At 41.8% G+C, this 18,565-nt stretch overlaps 1 protein-coding gene across 1 annotated transcript; it reads right to left on the bottom strand.

The window, feature by feature from the left end:
• Positions 1–301: 301 nt before the first annotated feature.
• Positions 302–3,941, bottom strand: LRRC3C (leucine rich repeat containing 3C). Its single transcript, XM_018564490.1, has 2 exons — positions 3,880–3,941; positions 302–1,168 (listed from the first exon to the last, which is right to left on the bottom strand). The coding sequence occupies exon 2, from the start codon at positions 1,082–1,084 to the stop codon at positions 302–304; it is 783 nt and encodes a 260-aa protein (XP_018419992.1). The 5' UTR covers positions 1,085–1,168; positions 3,880–3,941.
• Between the last annotated feature and the right edge of the window lie 14,624 nt (positions 3,942–18,565).

Genomic DNA, 18,565 nt, shown 5'->3' with positions numbered 1-18,565 from the left:
CTTTGTTTTCTCTCTGTTCACTCATTTTGTTTCTTCCACATCTAGATCATATAATTTTCAGTTTACATAAGCTATGTGTTAATCAAAATAATTAACCAGAGTCAGTGACCACCCTTACAAGAAAATCATATGGACTGTGTGAAACTGATTTATGACTTGATTCTTTTTCTCACCTGGATATTTCAATAAGAGGAGATTTAAGCCAAAAGGTATTAAAGTTGTAAATAGCAAAAGGTAAATAATGAAAATTTTATCTGAGTGATCTGTCCATAAATATTTAGTCCTATGTTCTGTCCTCAGGTCAAACCACAGTGCTAAGTGTTGAGGGTTCCTCTGTTAGCTTCTGCTTGCTAGGCAGGGATTTGAGGTACTCAAGATGACGTCGTGCATCCTCTTGGTTCTGACGTACATAATACACCAAGTAGGAAATGACCATGGCAAACCAACCAAACATTGTGACAAGCATGGCCACGTCCGTGGTTTTCTTATAAGCATTGCACAGGTCACTATCTTTGACCACTTGAAGAAAGGGCTTGCCAGCATGTTCCTCCAGTACAGAACTAGCACACACAATTCCACTGGATGAACTGGGGTCCAACTCCACCATCCTTATGAGTTCTTGAAGATCACAGTCACACAACCAAGGGTTGCCAGAGAGATTTGTTCTTGCCTTAAGGTTAGCAAAGACCTCCTTGTTGACAGACACTAGTTTGTTGGAAGACAGGTCTAGGGAGTGTAAGTGGTCACTTAGGCTCCTGAAAGCTGTAACATCTAAACGACCCAGGGAATTGTGGGAAAGGTCTAACTCCATAAGAACAGGGAGATTGCGGAAAGCATCTGAAGGGAGGTAGGTGATCTGATTGAAGTCTAGGTACAGACGGTTGGTGTCATTGGGAATTTCTTTGGGTACTTCTGTAAGCTGGGCATTGCTGCATCGTAAAGTCTTGTAGCCATCCTCCTGGGAGACATGACAGCCCTTGGGGAAAGTCGTAGCTGATTGGAAGCAGAGGGACATAAGGACCAAGCTTTGTAACAATAGCCATGTTGCTAATGAGCGGCGGAGGAACCAGGCCAAGAAAGGCATGGCCGGCCAGCAGCATACTCAGGAAAGAGGTGGTTGGAAAGAAGAGGCTCTGGACTTTGGGATTATTGAACATTTACATGTTGCCTGAAACAAAGTAACCACAGAGTAAGTATAATTGTATGCATTAATGATGACACTTGTACAAAAACCAAGTATTAGGGACCCAAACGTCCTCCAAATATACCAGCATCAAGTCATTGCCGGATATCAAGACGCATACCTCTTTTAATGCAAACCTCTCCATTCACCTAATGCATTAGAACACATACCTCTTTTAATGAAAATGTATCAGCACACGTACCTCTCCCCTCCTCCTAATGTATTGATATCAGCACATGTACCTCTCTCCCCCTCCTAATGCATTGATATCAGGAGACGTAGCTTTTCCCTCCTTCCAAAGCATTGATATGACATGAACCTTTTCCTTCTTCTAATGCAATAATATCAGGACCCATATCTCTCCCTCCCTGCTAATACAGATATCAGGATATGTACCTCTCTCCACATCCTAATATACAAATACCTGGACACTTACCTCTCCCTAATACCCAGATAGCCGGACACTTACCTCTCCCCTCTTCCTAATAAACAAATATCAAGGCACATACTCCTTCGAACCTTCAAATACACAAATATCAGGACACTTCTCTTTTCCTAATACACAGCTATCTCACATTTTCTTTTCTCGTAATACACAAATATCAGAAACCCACTCTTCTCTAAAAATACACAGGTGTTAGGACACATACCTCTCACCTCCTCCTAATACACAGAGATCAGAGAACATGCTTCTCACCTACCCTGAGCACATTTGGTTAACTTGTCCCTTCTTACATCTGTCACATGCATGAGATACAACTATTTCTCTATACCGTGATTTGACTAGACATATTTTTACAAGAGGGGAAATATATATTAAGTATTTTCAAGCACCAGCGGCAACTGACAACATGATTATGTAGAGGTAGGATTTAGATTACATAACCACACCACAGCCTTGATTTACCCCTTTGAAGTTTTACTAACCAATCACTATGTCAGGTATTCAGTATAGGCAGTGCGGTATATGAAAACAATTTGCATCCATCTCACAGTTCTTCACTAGTAGAAATGTAGATATACAGTATCTTATTTGCAGGGCTATCACAGCACAGATTCAGTACATGTGAATGTAGAATGGGCATTAATGGTCAGGAAACATATGACGTGTACATTGATGTTCATTCTTCTTCTTAGGCAAGCAATGTCTGAATTAAAACTCCTTTTATCAATAGAGATAAATAAAGCATGTCATTCAGGCAAGGAAAGGAAAGTAGTTTGCTGCTTCCGCTGCTCACATCTTGTCTCCATGAGCCTTTAGGAGGTAATTTTGGCCCTGAAGGCTCATTTCATTTAAAACGGAAATCTCAGTTATGGGCTGATTCTGCAGGGTTGTATCACCTAACTCTTATCATATGAGTTTGGGACTCCAGTGTAGTTAACTAGTTTTTATTGGGCACAGTTTTTTTTTCCTGGCACAGGGCTGTTAGCTGTGGGTGCCAACATTTTTGTGGCAAAGAAAATATTGCACCAAACGTTCAGGTGATGTTAGCTTTTGGGGCTAAGCCAACCTTAGAAAGAAGGTTAAGTGTTACATAGTTTGGCTTAGGGTTACAATTTAGGGAGACTATGTTAGATGAAGCAATAAGGCTAAATATTAGGGCTAGACTTACTGTTAAGAGTCCTGTAGTGACATAGGGTATGACAGGACAAACCACAGAGTTTTAGTAAAAGAACAGACACAGTACGTATTTTAACTGCTTACTTGCAGAATTTTTATTTCCATAAATGCTTTTAAATTAATTTGTAATGTGGCTTTGAACTTTGCTCCAGAAAATGTAAAATCCTTAGCTTAGCCCCTTCTCTTCTTGCATATCATAGCCCTCTACCCTTCTGAGAGTGCTTAATTACTCTCTGTTCTGACCCTACACCTCCCTACCTAACCTTTTATGTAACTGATGGAGAAGAAGCAAAGGAGAATACTATAGAGTGTCACTTCAGTGACTGGGGATGCTGACATCACACCCAAGATGGTGGTTTGATGCAACAGTCTCAGGACTTTCAGGTGTCTACAAAAGAAAGGAATTTGCAGGTAAAAGACATGCCTAAAATATGTTAAATGCACAAATAATCATATGGGAAGATTTAAACTGAATTGAATAGTCTGTCAACAGGGTCTCTTAAAGTGTCTAGGGTTATTTTTTAACAAACAATTAAAATTTGGATTCTCACAAAGGGGTTAAGTTTCTACCCCAAAATGTGTTCCTGTATGAGAAGCGTGCAGGTACATGCAGGGAAGACGTCACTGCCAGTGAGGGAAGGGGCTACATGGAAGACAAAACAGAGAGGTGTTTGCGTTCCAACTGCTTTGTATACCAGATTTCAGTTCCTTATACGGATTAATTCCTAGTTCCATCTTGGCACCTTGGCTTTTTAAAAAGCTATCATTCACATGTCACCTTCTCTACTGTGTAATTAAAGCAAGGCTTTCTATTGTGAGTCCACTTCATCTATCTAGTTTTGATATTATAGAGATCTGCTACATATTGCTAGTGTGCTCTTTTCACCTTATTATTTTTAAGGGTTATTTTTTAGACTAGGATGCATATTCCTTTTAAGTGTTATGCAAACCACACACACTGCCATTTGAAGTTACAATCACCTAACAGCTACAGCAACAGCAGCAAAATAATACAATATAGACTGGTTTGGACTGGTCATTTTAATTGACAATTGGTAACCAGCACTCTACCCACCTGAATAAATGGATGAAAGACTTTCTCTGTTAGAATCCATAAGTTGTAACAATGTAATTCCATACCATCTAGAAAAAAATAAATCCATAAAACTTTAGAGCCATATAAATCAGTCACATTTTCACAACAAGCAGTCCCGCATGACCCAAGATGTACCACTACAAATCAAAAAAATCCCCATTATTTCTTCAGGTATACTGTATTCTTCCTGAATTTCTACATCATCAAGAGATAACGAGATCAGTTTTTATTTCCATTACTTGCTGTATTCGACATCTGCTTCACTTTCCTTTTTTCTATATGTTTTATTGATTTCAGGTCAAACAAAGTAAGGTAAACATGGACAGAGTGTTTCAGAGATACAAATCAGTTCTAACTTTTTGTAGATTAATTTTAAGGTAAGAATAAAGACTTAAAGTGAATCCTTGCATGTGTCAAACATGTAACATAGTGGTGCATTCATAATCTGCTCCATCAGCTGTATCAAATGCCCTCCTTGCCCAAGACATGCAGCCAACAGGTAAATCCCTGTATCCCCCTAGCCACTGAAATATGTGGAGAACAGTGACACATGACGGAGGAAGGACAGAGATGACATGTGGGCTATGAATGACAACCCGGATGCACCTATAATGTACAAGGGGCAAGATCATGGCACCCATTGCAGAAATAACTGGCTTTCGGAGGAAAGACTTAACCAGAGTTCTTGTTTAATGATTATTCACCAGGAAGCTATTTATAATACTAATGGTTTGCTTTTTGCAGCTTTTCTGTAAACATTGGGGAAAAAATGAAAATGTTGCATTAAGGGTTTAGGTAACAAGTGATTCAATTAGATCCAGTTAGATTGCCCTTGTCTTGTATCAAAAAAGATTAGAGCGAGCTTCCAAAAGAAATGGCAACCCTGGTATCTGTGGTCTCAGGAAAACACATCTAGCCCACAAATTTCAACGATGGCGATACATGTGACTCTCTGATATTATGTGTATGGAACCTCTCAGGCCCCATCATATGGAATTGTGCATACTCTATTGGTAGAGTACATATACCTTTGAGTGTCTCTTATGTAGATATTTTGGTCCTACTTGGACCTTCTTTGTTGTTCGATACGCTTTTATTGTATTTTGTATAACCGAAAATGCCCAAATAAAAATCTTTTGAACTTAAAAAAGATTGGAACTTGGCACTAACAATATATATCCAATATACAGTATATAAAATGTGATAGTGTTTGATGAGGCTTGAAGTAATTTTAGGTGCCTACTCAGAATTTTCCAAAGCCTAAGGGTAGGCAAATAATAAAAATAAGAACACAGGCAGAAGGAGTTGGCAGCCCAAACCATCAAGAAAAAGGAGAAATGGAAAGGAGAGTTGAAAATGAGAAAGAAGACAGGTTAATTTAAAAAAATGAGAGGGTAAAGTAAAGAGGAAGAAAGAAAAAACAGGGGAGGGGATTACCTTGGTAAAATAGAATAAGCTAGGCAAGAAAGAGGATTTTTAGAGCTATAGGGTAGGACCCAGTTGTGGCTTAATGAGAGTATTATATTCTACTAATGCCAAGAGGGCTTTATTGCCACCTACCGTGTTTCCCCGAAAATAAGACACTGTCTTATATTTTTTTTGCCCCCAAAAACCACACTAGGTCTTATTTTCAGTTGATGTCTTATTTTTATTTTTTTTAATGTGCAACAAAATGTACAACAATCTAAAGTTATTCATGTACAACAATCCAAAGTTATCTGGTATCACTCCGACTGTCACAGTAACTGGCGATCTAGAGGAATATTGGCTAATGCGGCTCTGCTCCCTCTGCCGCCGCAGCCTTGCTTTCTACAGCGCCGGCTTCCTTTGCCATTAGGGACAGCGGTGCAGCAGTGGGGACATCAGACAGTGGACCGTGTGGTAAAGTACAGTACCATTTACCGGTACACAATACATTACAGTACCATTACATTAAGCAGTGCCTTCAGGGGGACTGCAGTTGGTGAAGTATGGTACTGGAGTGCTCCCTGTAACTGCGCTGTCTGGAGGGAGTCCCCTGTCATCCCCTTAAAACCGTATGTCCCTGCAGGCTGATACCATGTCTCCTGCAAGTTCCCTCTCACATGCTACCACCAAACTAGGTCTTATTTTCAGGGTAGGTCTTATATTACAGGAATCTTGAAAAATAGTGCTAGGTCTTACTTTCGGGGTAGGTCCTATTTTTGGGGAAACAGGGTATGTGCTTTGACTGAGCTACCTAAGCTTGCTCTATTCTTAGAATATGGGTATCATCAAGACCCTTTGTTTGGTACTCATAAATATGTGCTTAATTAAAATCAGCTTTTTACTAGAAATGTCTGGGGTCAGTAAAAAAGTTCAGGAAATATGTTTGCATGCATTTTGCTAAATGAACTTGAGAGCAATACCATCTAAACAGAACTTGATATGAATTTTTCAATGCTGTTCATAGAGCTTGTTGTGATAGAGGTTCAGATTTCCAACCAATCCTTATCAGATGGCCTAGACCCTAATTCTTCTTCCCAGTGAGTTCATTATGGGGTGTTCAAGCTAGCCAAATTGACTGAGGAATATGATTAGCGATATAAAGACAGGAGAATGGTTATCCCATCTGCACCTGTTTTCAAAAGCTGTGAGGGTTAAAAGGGATTTGGATATCTTTAATAGCAAAAAAGACATAGGTCAATGTAGCGATAAGCTCGCACAAAGCATATTATGCAAATTATAATTTACATTTTGAAGATGTTTGTAAATGGTTCTGATCCCTTGCTGGTTCAGAAATAAACAAATGTATCAAAACTCTTTATCCTGCCATTACTGGGATTGTTTTGAGTTATCTACCTTTAAGGTGCCCATACACTGCACGATTCTCGTACGAGAATCGCGGGAAATCCCGCAATCGTACGAGAATCGTGCAGTGTATGGAAGGCGTGCGACCGTTTCTACTGTACGGTCGCACGTCTTCCATCGAACCAGCATGTTTGAAAACCCGCCGGGAATCGTACGATTCTCGGCGAGTTGATGGCCTGCTGGTTCGACGACTGCCGAACGGGCCGGTGTGCGCACGCGCACACTGCCCGTTTGCAGTCAGCGTAAGCTCGCCCCTCATTACAGTCATCGCAAGCCCGCCCCTCAGGGGGCGTGGCTTGCGATGATCGAGAGTGCGATCTGCCCGTCCAAGATTGGCAGATCGTACGTTTTTTTAATCCCTTTACAACCATCGCAAGACTAAGGTCTTGCGATGGTTGTACAGTGTATGGCCACCTTTAGAGGGAACTGGGATAATTTATTAGCCCTGCTAAGGGAAGTTTAGATGTATCCTAGACCAGTACGGATTTTGTAGGGGTTTCAGCTTTAGGTCGGGAGACAGATCAAGGTAGATGGTGGTACAGGAAGGCTATGCACTATATCAAGCATTGCCCAGAGGGGCATCTTTCAAAATAGGCAATACTGTTTGTGAGGCTGGGGCAATGTTTGCAGTCATAAAATAATTCAATTAGGTACTACCATTCCTTCCAACATCTTCAAACAATACAAAATATCCCAACTGACCCTAGGTCTGCTAAGGCCCTAGATAAACTTCCAGATTTTAGTCTGCCAAATTATGACAGCGACTGGCAGGAAAAGTCATGCAATTTAAGTATGTCATTTTAAATGCACTAATTCTTCCAGTCCATGATATACTATACAGAAATTTCGCCAAGCCTCCAGAAGCCCATTCAGGTGCCTTGTGAAAGGGGAAAAATTAGATTTGTATAAGGCATTGTTGTCAATGTTAGGAAAATGTAAAAGGTTGTTATAAATCCTTAAGCATTTGTGAGCTTAGGTAAATGTTTAGGGCACTAGATAAGATGACTTTTTGTCATTTGTATGCCATTGGGGAGATTTACTTTAATGGAGAGATTTACTATAAATTCTTGTTCCATAGTCACAACAGGAAGCGAGAGAAAATCTCTCCAAAGTGAGGGAAACCCCCTCTGCCTAGAATTTTCTTCACTTTGTAGAGATTTCCTCTCACTTCACCACAACAAGTATGCCCATTGTAAGAAATTCCGTTTTATTCCTGTTGCAGTGGTATCTCGTAATTTTGGATATTCCCTCATTTTCAGTGTTGGTGATAATGTTCACCAGGATGAACAAAGTTGGTGAATCCCCCCAGCAGGGCTACAGATAACAATATGCATGTGGAATGCATAAACTAGGAGGTGCTAACATCTCCTGTTGTTAATGTCTAGTAGGGAATGACTATCTCGTTTATCAAGCTGCTTCACTTCAGTGAGGCTGATCCTGTACAACACAGAATCCCCAAACAATGATGTAGGCCCTGAGGAAGATCCAGACAAAGTTGAGGGGGGTGATAAAGTCCAGAATAGTTTCTTAATTGATGAATGATCAACATGATTTTTAAAAGCCAACATGTTTTTAGGGGTCTATATATTTCCGATTCATCAGGGCTTGCCTGGACTCAATAAGGTTTGACAGTATTTATAGATGTCACATCAAATGTTGTGAAGCTTCATGCTGCATTACCTGCTGGTACAAACATTTGATGTGACATCTATAAATACTGCCAAACCCTTTTTGAGTCTAGGCATTCCTGAAAGAACACAACAAGCCCTGATGAAGAGGGAGTGTGTAGCCCCCCTGAAACCCATTGGGGGGAATTTATCAAAACTGGAGCAGACAAAAACTGGTGCAGCTTTGTATAGCAACCTCAGCTTCTCTCTTCAGTTTGTTCAGTGAAGAGTTGAAAATGAAAGAGAGAGCTCTAGATTTTGTCTGCTCCTGTTTTGATAAATTCCCTTCATTGACTGTTGAACATACAGTGGTACAGGTACTCTTAAAAACTAGACCACACAGGGGCTCATACACATACATGCACGCACAACACACATACAGACACACAAAAGGTTGAACTTGATGGACCTGTGTCTTTATTCAACCTCAAATACTATGTTACTATGTAAATCCCGTTGATCTTTCATTAATAACAAAAACTATTTTGTTGTGGCAACCCTACTGCCCATGCCAATAATATAAATCTGGCAGACAAAGAGAAGAAAAGCTGACAGCACATTGGATTCTGCTGGAATAGTTTGTTGAAGCTTGTTCCCTGTCCAAGGTCTGCCTTCCCTGACGCGTTTAACCCAATCATGGTCTTAGTCGTAAAGACCTCTCTATGTCTTAGACCGTTATTGGGTTAAATACTTCAGTGGGGGCGAACCTTGGTGGGACACCAGTGACATGCTACAAGCTTCAAACTATTCCAGTGGAATCCAGAGTGCAGCCAGCTTTTCTTCTGTTTGTATGGGCTCATAATGAAGTGAGGACATGCTCCCAGCGGCAAGTGCTTGGTTCATTCCTTCCCTGAGCTGTGGAGGAGCAGGGTTCCTAACTCCTCCCTACTCTATCCAAAGCTGAAAAAAATGTTTTGGGTTTGCATATACTTTAAGCACTTACACTAAACTAGATTGGATACATGTGGGGTAGTAAGAAACTATAATGTTTGTGAATATGGCTACTATATGCTCCATACCTGCTAGCTGAACTTCTTTGTTATCTGCATGCAGTCTGATATGTTCCATTACAAAGGTTCTAGTGCTAAAATAGGTGAAAATGGATTTTCTTGTTGCTTCTTTTGCTTAATAAATTATTACAAGGTGGTAGTTTTGGCACTTTTGTATTATTGGACAACACCACAATATAAGCTAGAACGCCCTTTTAAGAAGGAAGTATAATTTTTGTTCAGTTTTATGTTAAGTGTTTTAACACTTAAAGGAGAACTATGGGGTTAGGGCTTTTCCCCATAGTTCTCCTAAGGGTAACGGGAGGACACAAACTAGCATCCTCCCGTCACCCAAAGCCCAGTATACCGCGGAATACTGAGACGCCGTAGCCGGAACGGATCCCGGCAATTATGTCTGGATCCGCCCAGCTGCGTGAGTGGCAACTGGCTCTGCCTATCTAGAGGCAGAGCCAGCTGTACCCTCCCCCTCCCCTGTCCATTCCGCCAGTCAGCGCTGGAGGATCGGACAGGGGAGGGGGAATCCAGTCCCTCCCCTGTCAATGCTCTCTGCCGGCACAGGATCGAGAAGTGAGCGAGCGCCGGTATGTGTTCGCTCACTTCACGATCTATTGAGCCGACCGGTGACAGTTTCATTGTCACAGGTTGGCTAGAACTATGAGGCTGAGTGAACATCACTCACCTCATAGTTCTCCTTTAACGCTACTAAGGATTACATTTCTTTTTTTATTATTGATTTTGGATAGAGTAGGAAAGAGAAAAAACCCCTAGAGGATTATTTTTTTCATGTCTCTGTTCTGCTGGGGAGATTTCCCTTCACTTCCTGTTCCTTAATCGCAACAGGAAGTGAGAGGAAATCTCCCCAAAGTGAAGGGAGTTTCCATCTTAGACAGTTTGCACCAAAACATTTGTCCCCGTTGAAAGATTTCTTTCCATTTCTTCCATTCATGACAACTCTAAACCTTGGAACTTCTTTTTGTCTTAGAGAAAATGTCTTAGAGAAAATGGTCGCTAAGAATAAATCTCCCCTGTGGGGACACAAACCGCAATACAAACTTGGTAGAGGGCCTAACCCATTTCTACTTTATCCAAAACTTGAAAAAGAATAATTCCTGGAGACTCCAGCGGTGGCATGGTCACACCATAATGAGGGGTTGCAACAAGGGGACCTGGACTGCAGTGCTGCATCACCACTCTCCACTAGCTGGAGAGGCACCAGATACGGATATTTGACAATGGAGGCTGAAGGACACAGGAAATTTCTGTGCTCACTAGCTCCATCTAGTGGCAGTAATGCCCTGCAAATGGAATTCACTCTGCAATACATTTGGCAAATGCTTTATAAATCAGCCCCATGGTGTTTACATTATATTCAGTAATGAGAAGCAGATCACCCTCACTAGAGAGACTTTATGACTGGTAGGGACATTAAACTATATGCCGTGTAGAAATGGTAGGAATAATTTATAATTCACTGGCACACATCCTTAAATGGACTCCCTCAAAGAAAGCCCCTGACAGTGCAGGTTCCTAGAGTCACTTTAAATGAAATATGTGGTAAGAGGGGTTGCCATTGCTGACTTCTTTCACCCATCCTTGCCTGACTCTCTCTGATTAGATTACTTTGGGTCACTGACCAGGAATAAACATCTAGATTAAGTGTTACATCAGAAATCTGTGTCTGCATACTTGGTCCACCTCATTGACTGAAGAAACACGAACAGCATAAGAGCCAGCCAATAAGCATTTTCAAGGAGGTCAGCAATGGCAGCCTCCATATTATGTTACAGGTTCCGTTAAAGTTAAAAATGTAAGGAGTATTTTCAATGAGCACATATTTTGAATAACTGCATGTCCCCCTTGTGTGACTTTCACATTTTAACATGGCTTGCTCTTCCATAATTTTGTTATTGTACAAAATATAGGAGATTTGCCATCAGCTGGTTGAATATACTTTCATTTGCATAGGTTTCCTACATCAGCATTTCTCAACCCTTTTTCCTTCATGGCACCCTTTAAAAGTATGCAAAATCTCAAGGCACCCCAGTTTAAATGTCATAGATTTTAAGGGAGATCCCCTGCAAAAACACACAAAAAGTGGGTTTCCCACTACAGATACTACAACTACACTGCGCATACGAACGAGCGGTTGCGAGCCACAATGACTCCATAGCGAGCTTCCAAAGGAAATGGCAACCCTGGTATCTGTGGTCTCAGAAAAAACACACCTACCCCATTAATCCTAAAGAGAGCGATACATGGAATTTTCAGATAATATCTGGGTAGCACCTCTCAGGACCTCACAATAGAACATATCACATACTCTCATGTTACAGTGCATGCACCATTACCCGTTCATTGGGTTGGTGATTTGGTCCTGTTAGGACCTACTGTGTTGTTTACTTTCTTTTCCTTTTTTTTCCCTTTATCCTGTCTTGTATAATTGAAAATTGCCTCAGTAAAAATCTATTTAAATTAAAAAAGTGGGTTTCCCCCTTTACATTGAAGTGCCCCCTTCAAGTCAAGTAAAAGTTCCCCTTTTACATCAGGAACCTTTCCCCCTCAGTCTTCATTCCCCCCTTCACTTCAAAGTCCCTCTATCACAACATTTTGGAGGCACCCTGGCCCTGAGGAAGCCAGAAGGAACACCAGGGTGCCATGGCACTCTGGTTGAGAAAGGCCGTCCTAGATTGCAGCTAATTTCTTTTCTTTCCTGTTTGAGCAAGTGGGTCTGAAAAGCGATAGAGATGGAGGACCTCTAGATAATCACTGCAGTAATTAAAAACAAAACCTACATACCTCCGAATACTCACCTAATTGTGTGATCATGTGATGTGATAAGTTTTTCTCTTCCTTGCTACGGAGTGGGAGAATCCTTCTTCAGGTGTCCACCTCCCTGTGACATGGACAATTCCTTTTGACTGTTCAATTGGTGGGGGTCCTCACAGTTGCTAAAAACTCCAGCAGCGACATGGTAATGCCATGATGAGTGGTGGCAACAAGGCTAGTGGGACGGGGACCTAGACTGCAGTGCAGGATCAGCAGACCAAACTAGCTAAAAAGACACCAGGCTAAGGACAGGTGACAGCAGAATCAGGTAAGTAAAAAAGGGCTTTGAAGGGCTTTTAAAAAAAAACTATGAATACATGGGAGGGGTGGAGGTGCTGTTTTGCCCATAGATGGCCTTAAATGTATTTATTATAGAAACAACAGTCTTCCCCTTGACAATTCAATTGCCTTTCTCTCTATTATGACAGTGCCATATTTGTTCAGTCATCATTAAGTGTCAGCATCTACTTCCTAGACCAGGGGTAGCCAAACTCCGGCCCTCCAGCTGTGGTGAAACTACAAATCCCATGATGCATCTCTCTCCGGGAGTCATGTCTCTGGCTGTGAAAATCTTGCAATGCCTCATGGGATTTGTAGTTCCACCACAACTGGAGGGCTGCAGTTTGGCTACCCCTGTCCTAGACTAAGATGCCCGCTCAGAGATGATGCAATCATATAAACCCTGGGGTCTGTGCAGTTCATAGCCATGTTCACAACTGTCTAACAACTGATTAGTCTCACTGCTGCAGCTTAACACCCTGTGACAAAGTTTCAATATTGCAGTCTGATCACTGGGGGAGAGGAGACTTAGGAAATGCTTCTTCCTGCCTGCAACAGACTGATGACATCATCTCAGCCCGGGCAAAGTCGAGAGGTGCTGGTAATGAAAAAAGGTACAGCTTGTTTGAACAAATTATGCTGTTACTGTACATTGTGACATGTCAATCTATTTATAAAGAAAGGTCTACTTTAAAGAAGTGGCTTTTGGAGACCATGAAGACCATTTTAGAAAGGAAGTGCTGCAAAGAGTTAGAAGTATAAATGCAGGAAACTTGCATGTGAAGAGAATTAGGAGAAGTTTTTCCACCAACTGTCACAGTGAGTAGCCTGGGAAGAATCTGCAATGGACAAGGCATGGTAGGCTTATTAATAAGGGGCGTGTTGAAGCATGTTAGAGACAGGCCATTAGCTAATTAGTTTGCATTAGTTTGAGGATTCTGAATTAAGCCCTCAATAGCCAGTTCATGGATTCAGATATTTTCCCCTTTCCTTATTCCTTTTGTATTTATTTTTTTGCACATGGGTATAGCCTTCCTGCTTCGGCTCATCACTGTGATTTGTAATAGCCAGGAACCACTGACAGGTTGATGGATTCATTAATGTATAATTGGATATTTAGTGGTTCGATGGCTGCTTGCTGTTTTCCTGACTTGGCTGTAGGATTAACTCTTACCGTTCCTTGTAACTGTGGACCAGGTTTGGATGCACAGAAGCAAACTGTGTTAAATAGAAAAAGCCTTCCTTAAATTTGCCTCAGCTCCTTTTAGAAAGTCTGATTGTAGAATCCCAGGCTGAGGGCACACCCTGGGAAGATGTATAAAAACGGGAGGAAAATGTGGAGCTAACCATAGCAACCATTCAGATTTTTTGTTTCATTTTCACAGCAAATGAAAGGTAACACCTTAGCGGTCACAGGCAACAAATTCATAAAATGGTAATATATATACTGAAATATTAATATGTAATTCTGATTTATAAACCCTGGTGTAAAGTGGGAGTTGTCTTTCAAATGAGTGAAATGGTAATATATGGGTTCACTGGGGTTATAAGGGAATCTAGTCCCAAAACGACATGCAAAGTGCAGTAACTAATAAGAGATAATCTTGGATTGGAAGTGAGAGGTATTGGTTGTCCACATCATCATTGTTCCCTGCACTGCCTTTCGTGTTAAACCCAATCGTTTAACCTCTAAAAAAAACTAGTCAAACCTCAAGTCTATTGAAACAATCCCTTGGGACCTGGTTCTGCATTGAACATTTTCATTGCATGACAATTGCACGTCACCATTTAAATATGCAACTCCCTTACTTTTGTTCAAGTTCTGTTGCAAACGTTTAATACAAATCCATTGAAAGTGAAACAATCCCTTGGGGAATTCCCTTCACTAGGAATAACATCTCAGAGACAGCCCATCAAGCAATAGATTATAATGTGCTCCATGGGAACTGTTGCATGAACAATGATTTACTCATGTCCACATTTCATGCCCTAATTATGAAATCTCTATAATATGACCCTCTTGCTACACAAAACAACAATGAGTAAGAATCATTAAAAATAGTGCATTTACCTACATCTTCTCCTGTGGTCCTTAGGCTTCTTTAAAAGACCAGGAAAGCGGAGTAGAGTAGAGGTCTTCCAGATCTGGTCCCCCACAGATTGACTCATAAGCAACAGGCGGTTTGTTCCCTACAAGCCTTGAGCAGATAGAAAGTTGGAGTGATGATCACAGAGCATCCATCAGCCACATCCAAGGAGATGGTGTGAGAGCAGAAGCTTTGCCTGTTCCTCCCAGGTCCTGCTGGGATTATTAGAATGCTGAAGGGAAGTCACAGATCTCTCCGCTGTGGCCCATCCTCACCTCTTCCTAACAAGCTGTGTGTGTGTTTTCCTGCACGAGAATGAGGTCTCTCAGCTGGGGATTGGAAACTCCGCCTGATGTGAAGAGAAGGAAGGAGGGAGGGAGGGAGTGAGGTGGATAAGGAGAGAAGACAGGAGACACTGGATAGGAGTCTATGGGGGAAGGCAAGCAGAAACGTGTAGACTTGATGTTGCAAGAGTGGGATTAAAACTGATGGGTATATGTAAATGATGTATCTGCAATCATGTCAGGCGAGAACTGGAAATGGGAATTATGAGTCCTGAATAATAGCACTGGCCTGGTCACTATGCAGCATCTCATCTGGGTATGTGTCATGTCTGCACTGAGAGTTTAGGGTACCATAAAGACTCATGCAGTCCAATGTTATGCATAGCACCCTACCTGCACTATCGTGGAGCCTAATACAAAACATGTAATGGTGAGAAGAATTGTGTGTGTGCATAATGACTGTATGCATGCATTGTATTTCCCTGCACATAGGGATGCAGTTGTTTGCATTCTTCTCTGTCATTTAGGAATTGTGCATTATATATTTAAGGGCATGTAAACTTATTTTAGTTGTGCCCTCTTAAAGTAATATTACACTTTTTTTTCAGTAACAAATCCAGATCAAACAAATACATATTGCCCAGCAATGTATTACTTAAAAGTTTTGCCCAAACACTTACAGTCATCATGTTTCCAAACATATTGATCAAAAAACAGTATATAGAAGAGTGCAACTACCTAAGATGCTAAATAAATAGATGGATAAATGAATGCTGTGCAGCTTGCTATGACTGGCTGAATGGTTAGGATAGGAGTGGTGGATGTGTGACTTACAGTTAAGATGTAATCGGTGGGCATCCGAAGTCCCTGCAATCACGTGAGGGTGACGATAATGGTCTGTGTACTACCGGTCTGGAGTGTCCAGGGTATCCCCAGGGTATCCCCAAAACGGCGTCCTCGGCTGGCCAGGCTGAGCCGCGGCAGCTGGAGTGGGAAACGAGAACCTTGCCCGGCAGTTGGAATCCGCACTGAAGAGTGTGTATCTGTGCGGTGTACGGCGCGAACGCTGGAGGGTCAAACACACTGTATCAGTCGGTGCTCGTAGGTCCAAGGGAGATGTACTGTAGGATTGAAGTAGCGGCTACACGTTTCTAGGGTAACCCTCTTTGTCAAGCCTTAGATGCTGTGTCTGTGTGTTTGTGGATAAACACACAGCTTACTAGCACACACAAGGGTGGCTCCATAGGACTCTGCAAGGGAAAGAAGACACCCTCAAACAGGATATCAGGGCCAGTGCTCTGGGGACCAGCTGCTTCTGCAGGAAAATAAAACTTTTAAACATCAAGAAGCAGCATCCATTTAATCAGCATTAAACCCTTTGACTGTAAAATTAGCCGGCGGAGAGGTGAGTACGGAGCCAAAGAACTTTGATCGATCAAAAAAATGTACGATTAATCGAGGGATTAATCGTTAATTTCCACAGCCCTACCTTTTATATTTAGGGAACTATGAAACTCAGTTTCTTGAATTTATCTACTATCTACTATCGGTACTATCTATTTATCTACTATCGGTGAATAGTACTGACTTTGGAAAGGGATTCCACAATTTTACTACTCTCACAGTAAAGAACCCCTTGAGCAATCTAAGGTTAAATCGCCTCTCTTTTAACCTCTTGTTGTACCCTGATGTCATAAATAGAGTTCTTGGTGTAAAAAACATTTTCTGGATATTGTGGTCCACATTAATGATTTTAAAAATTGTCATTAGGTCCCCTCTTAAGCGTCTCTTTTCTAAGTAAAACAAGTTTAATTTCTGGAGGCGATCTTCATAGCTCATGTTCATAGCTCAATGCTTTTTATGTGATGCCATGTTTATCTGACGTCAAATAAAGACGGATTGATACAGTGGACCTCTGGGGTGCTGGTGGCTTATTCTTCTACACCTGTGTCTAATTGGACACAGATATCTCCCAAGATTTCGGCAGTCATCTTGGACACAGCGAGGTTATATAGAAGCCCTTCGGCAATGCTGGGGGGCCTTTGCAACAGGGAAGTGTGCAGGTAGGGACAGATACCTGCTTGTTAGTGACAGATCGACTTCGCCCTTCAGTTGGAGAGGGTTGGAGCCCTTGGACCTGGGCGCTAAAGTTGGCAGTTTCCTCAAGCTGGCCATACATCATACAATTTCAGCCAATTGTATGCCAAGGCTGCGGTCTCTGTTTGACTCCAAACCCAGAAGAAGATCAGGTTGAAGATAAAAGCACTGGCAAGGGAGAATCATAGTGCTGGAGGAGATCTGCTAAAATGTGCTAATATGCTGTACATACCAGCACATTATGCCTAAAATGTCCAGGGGGAGCTTTTTTGTTTTTCATTCCGTTGCTTTACTGCCGATTTAAGAAAGCACGCATGTGTAATCTCCTGAATGTAACCCTGCATTTTTTTCTACTTTGTTGTTTGCTGTTGAATGTAACTTGTTTTTCAGTGGTGGAACTGAAGACGGATACAGTGTTCCTGTAAAAGCCGGTTTTTCTTGGCCAAAACTCTTAAAAAAGGAACAATGGTGTCGCCTGCTCCCTACCTTGGCCACACAGTAAGTGCGCGCCACAGGCGGCTCTTTCTAAAGCCACTTGAAATCAGACTTCCTATTTACACCTAAGCACTGCACTAAAAATACAATTTGTTGCTACCACTCAGCCTCTGTATACCCCAACATAGTGCTAAAGAGTGCTACAAAACAATAATTGTTCACAGCAGCGTGAACAGGACCCAAAGGTAACCATAGATAAAGGATTTTTGTTTAGGTATCTGCATTGAGACCATAGCCATTTAAAGTGTTTGCCGAGCCATAAACTTTTTTCTATTTTTTGATGGCATAGGGAAGGATTAGAAACCCTGTTGGATTTCTGCGGCTATCCCGGGCTCCATTGGAGATATGCTGACTTTGCTGATAGGTCGGGCTGCTATTTAGTGCACAAGAGATGGAGGAGGCCAGTATCTGATGAAGGGGGCGTGACCCTGGAAACACGTCATCCCAGGCTATACGTGCTGGCACACAGGAACGGCTGTGCAGCTGTCATTTGCTGACATCTTGGTCCATGTATTTTCTACAAGCCCTTATTTTGTACATCCTTGTAAGTATCATTCTTAGCTATTGTTTTTAATCCTAATAAATTTGTCTGCACGAGAAAAGGCGTCCCCTGTTTGTGTTTTTTTTCCATTGGAGATATGTACACTTACTTCCTGTCCTGCTGACAACAGTTTCAGAAGCTGAGGAAGGAAGTGAGGAAATGACAGGAAGTGAGGAAATATCTTCAACACAGTGGAATCAAGGGGGGAGGGGTGCAGCCTGTGCCGGGTGACACCATCAAAGGGGGTGAAGCAAAAACCTCTTCTGAAAAGTCGGGCTCTCAGTCATGGACCAAGAGCTGCTCGAGAGAAAGGAGGGGACATACCTTATCCCACTGGGTCCCCAATTCTATCTTTGCCAGCATCAAGATGATCGCGGCAGTAAAGTGCACGGTTTGTCATTATGCGCAAGAGTAATAGGTCATGTGTAACATAATGACATGCACAATGGGTGACACCCAGGGGCTACACCAGTTGACACCTGGCCTGGTGACGCCCCTGCTGCAACGAGGACACACTGGTCAATTTTAAAGCAGAATACCAGCTGAACAG

This window comes from Nanorana parkeri, unplaced genomic scaffold, assembly GCF_000935625.1.
Source record: "Nanorana parkeri isolate BGI_ZX_2015 unplaced genomic scaffold, ASM93562v1 scaffold756, whole genome shotgun sequence".
In the NCBI taxonomy this organism is placed as follows: domain Eukaryota; kingdom Metazoa; phylum Chordata; class Amphibia; order Anura; family Dicroglossidae; genus Nanorana; species Nanorana parkeri.
Note: the sequence above shows the minus strand (reverse complement) of the source record. Positions and strands in the feature narration are given on the sequence as shown.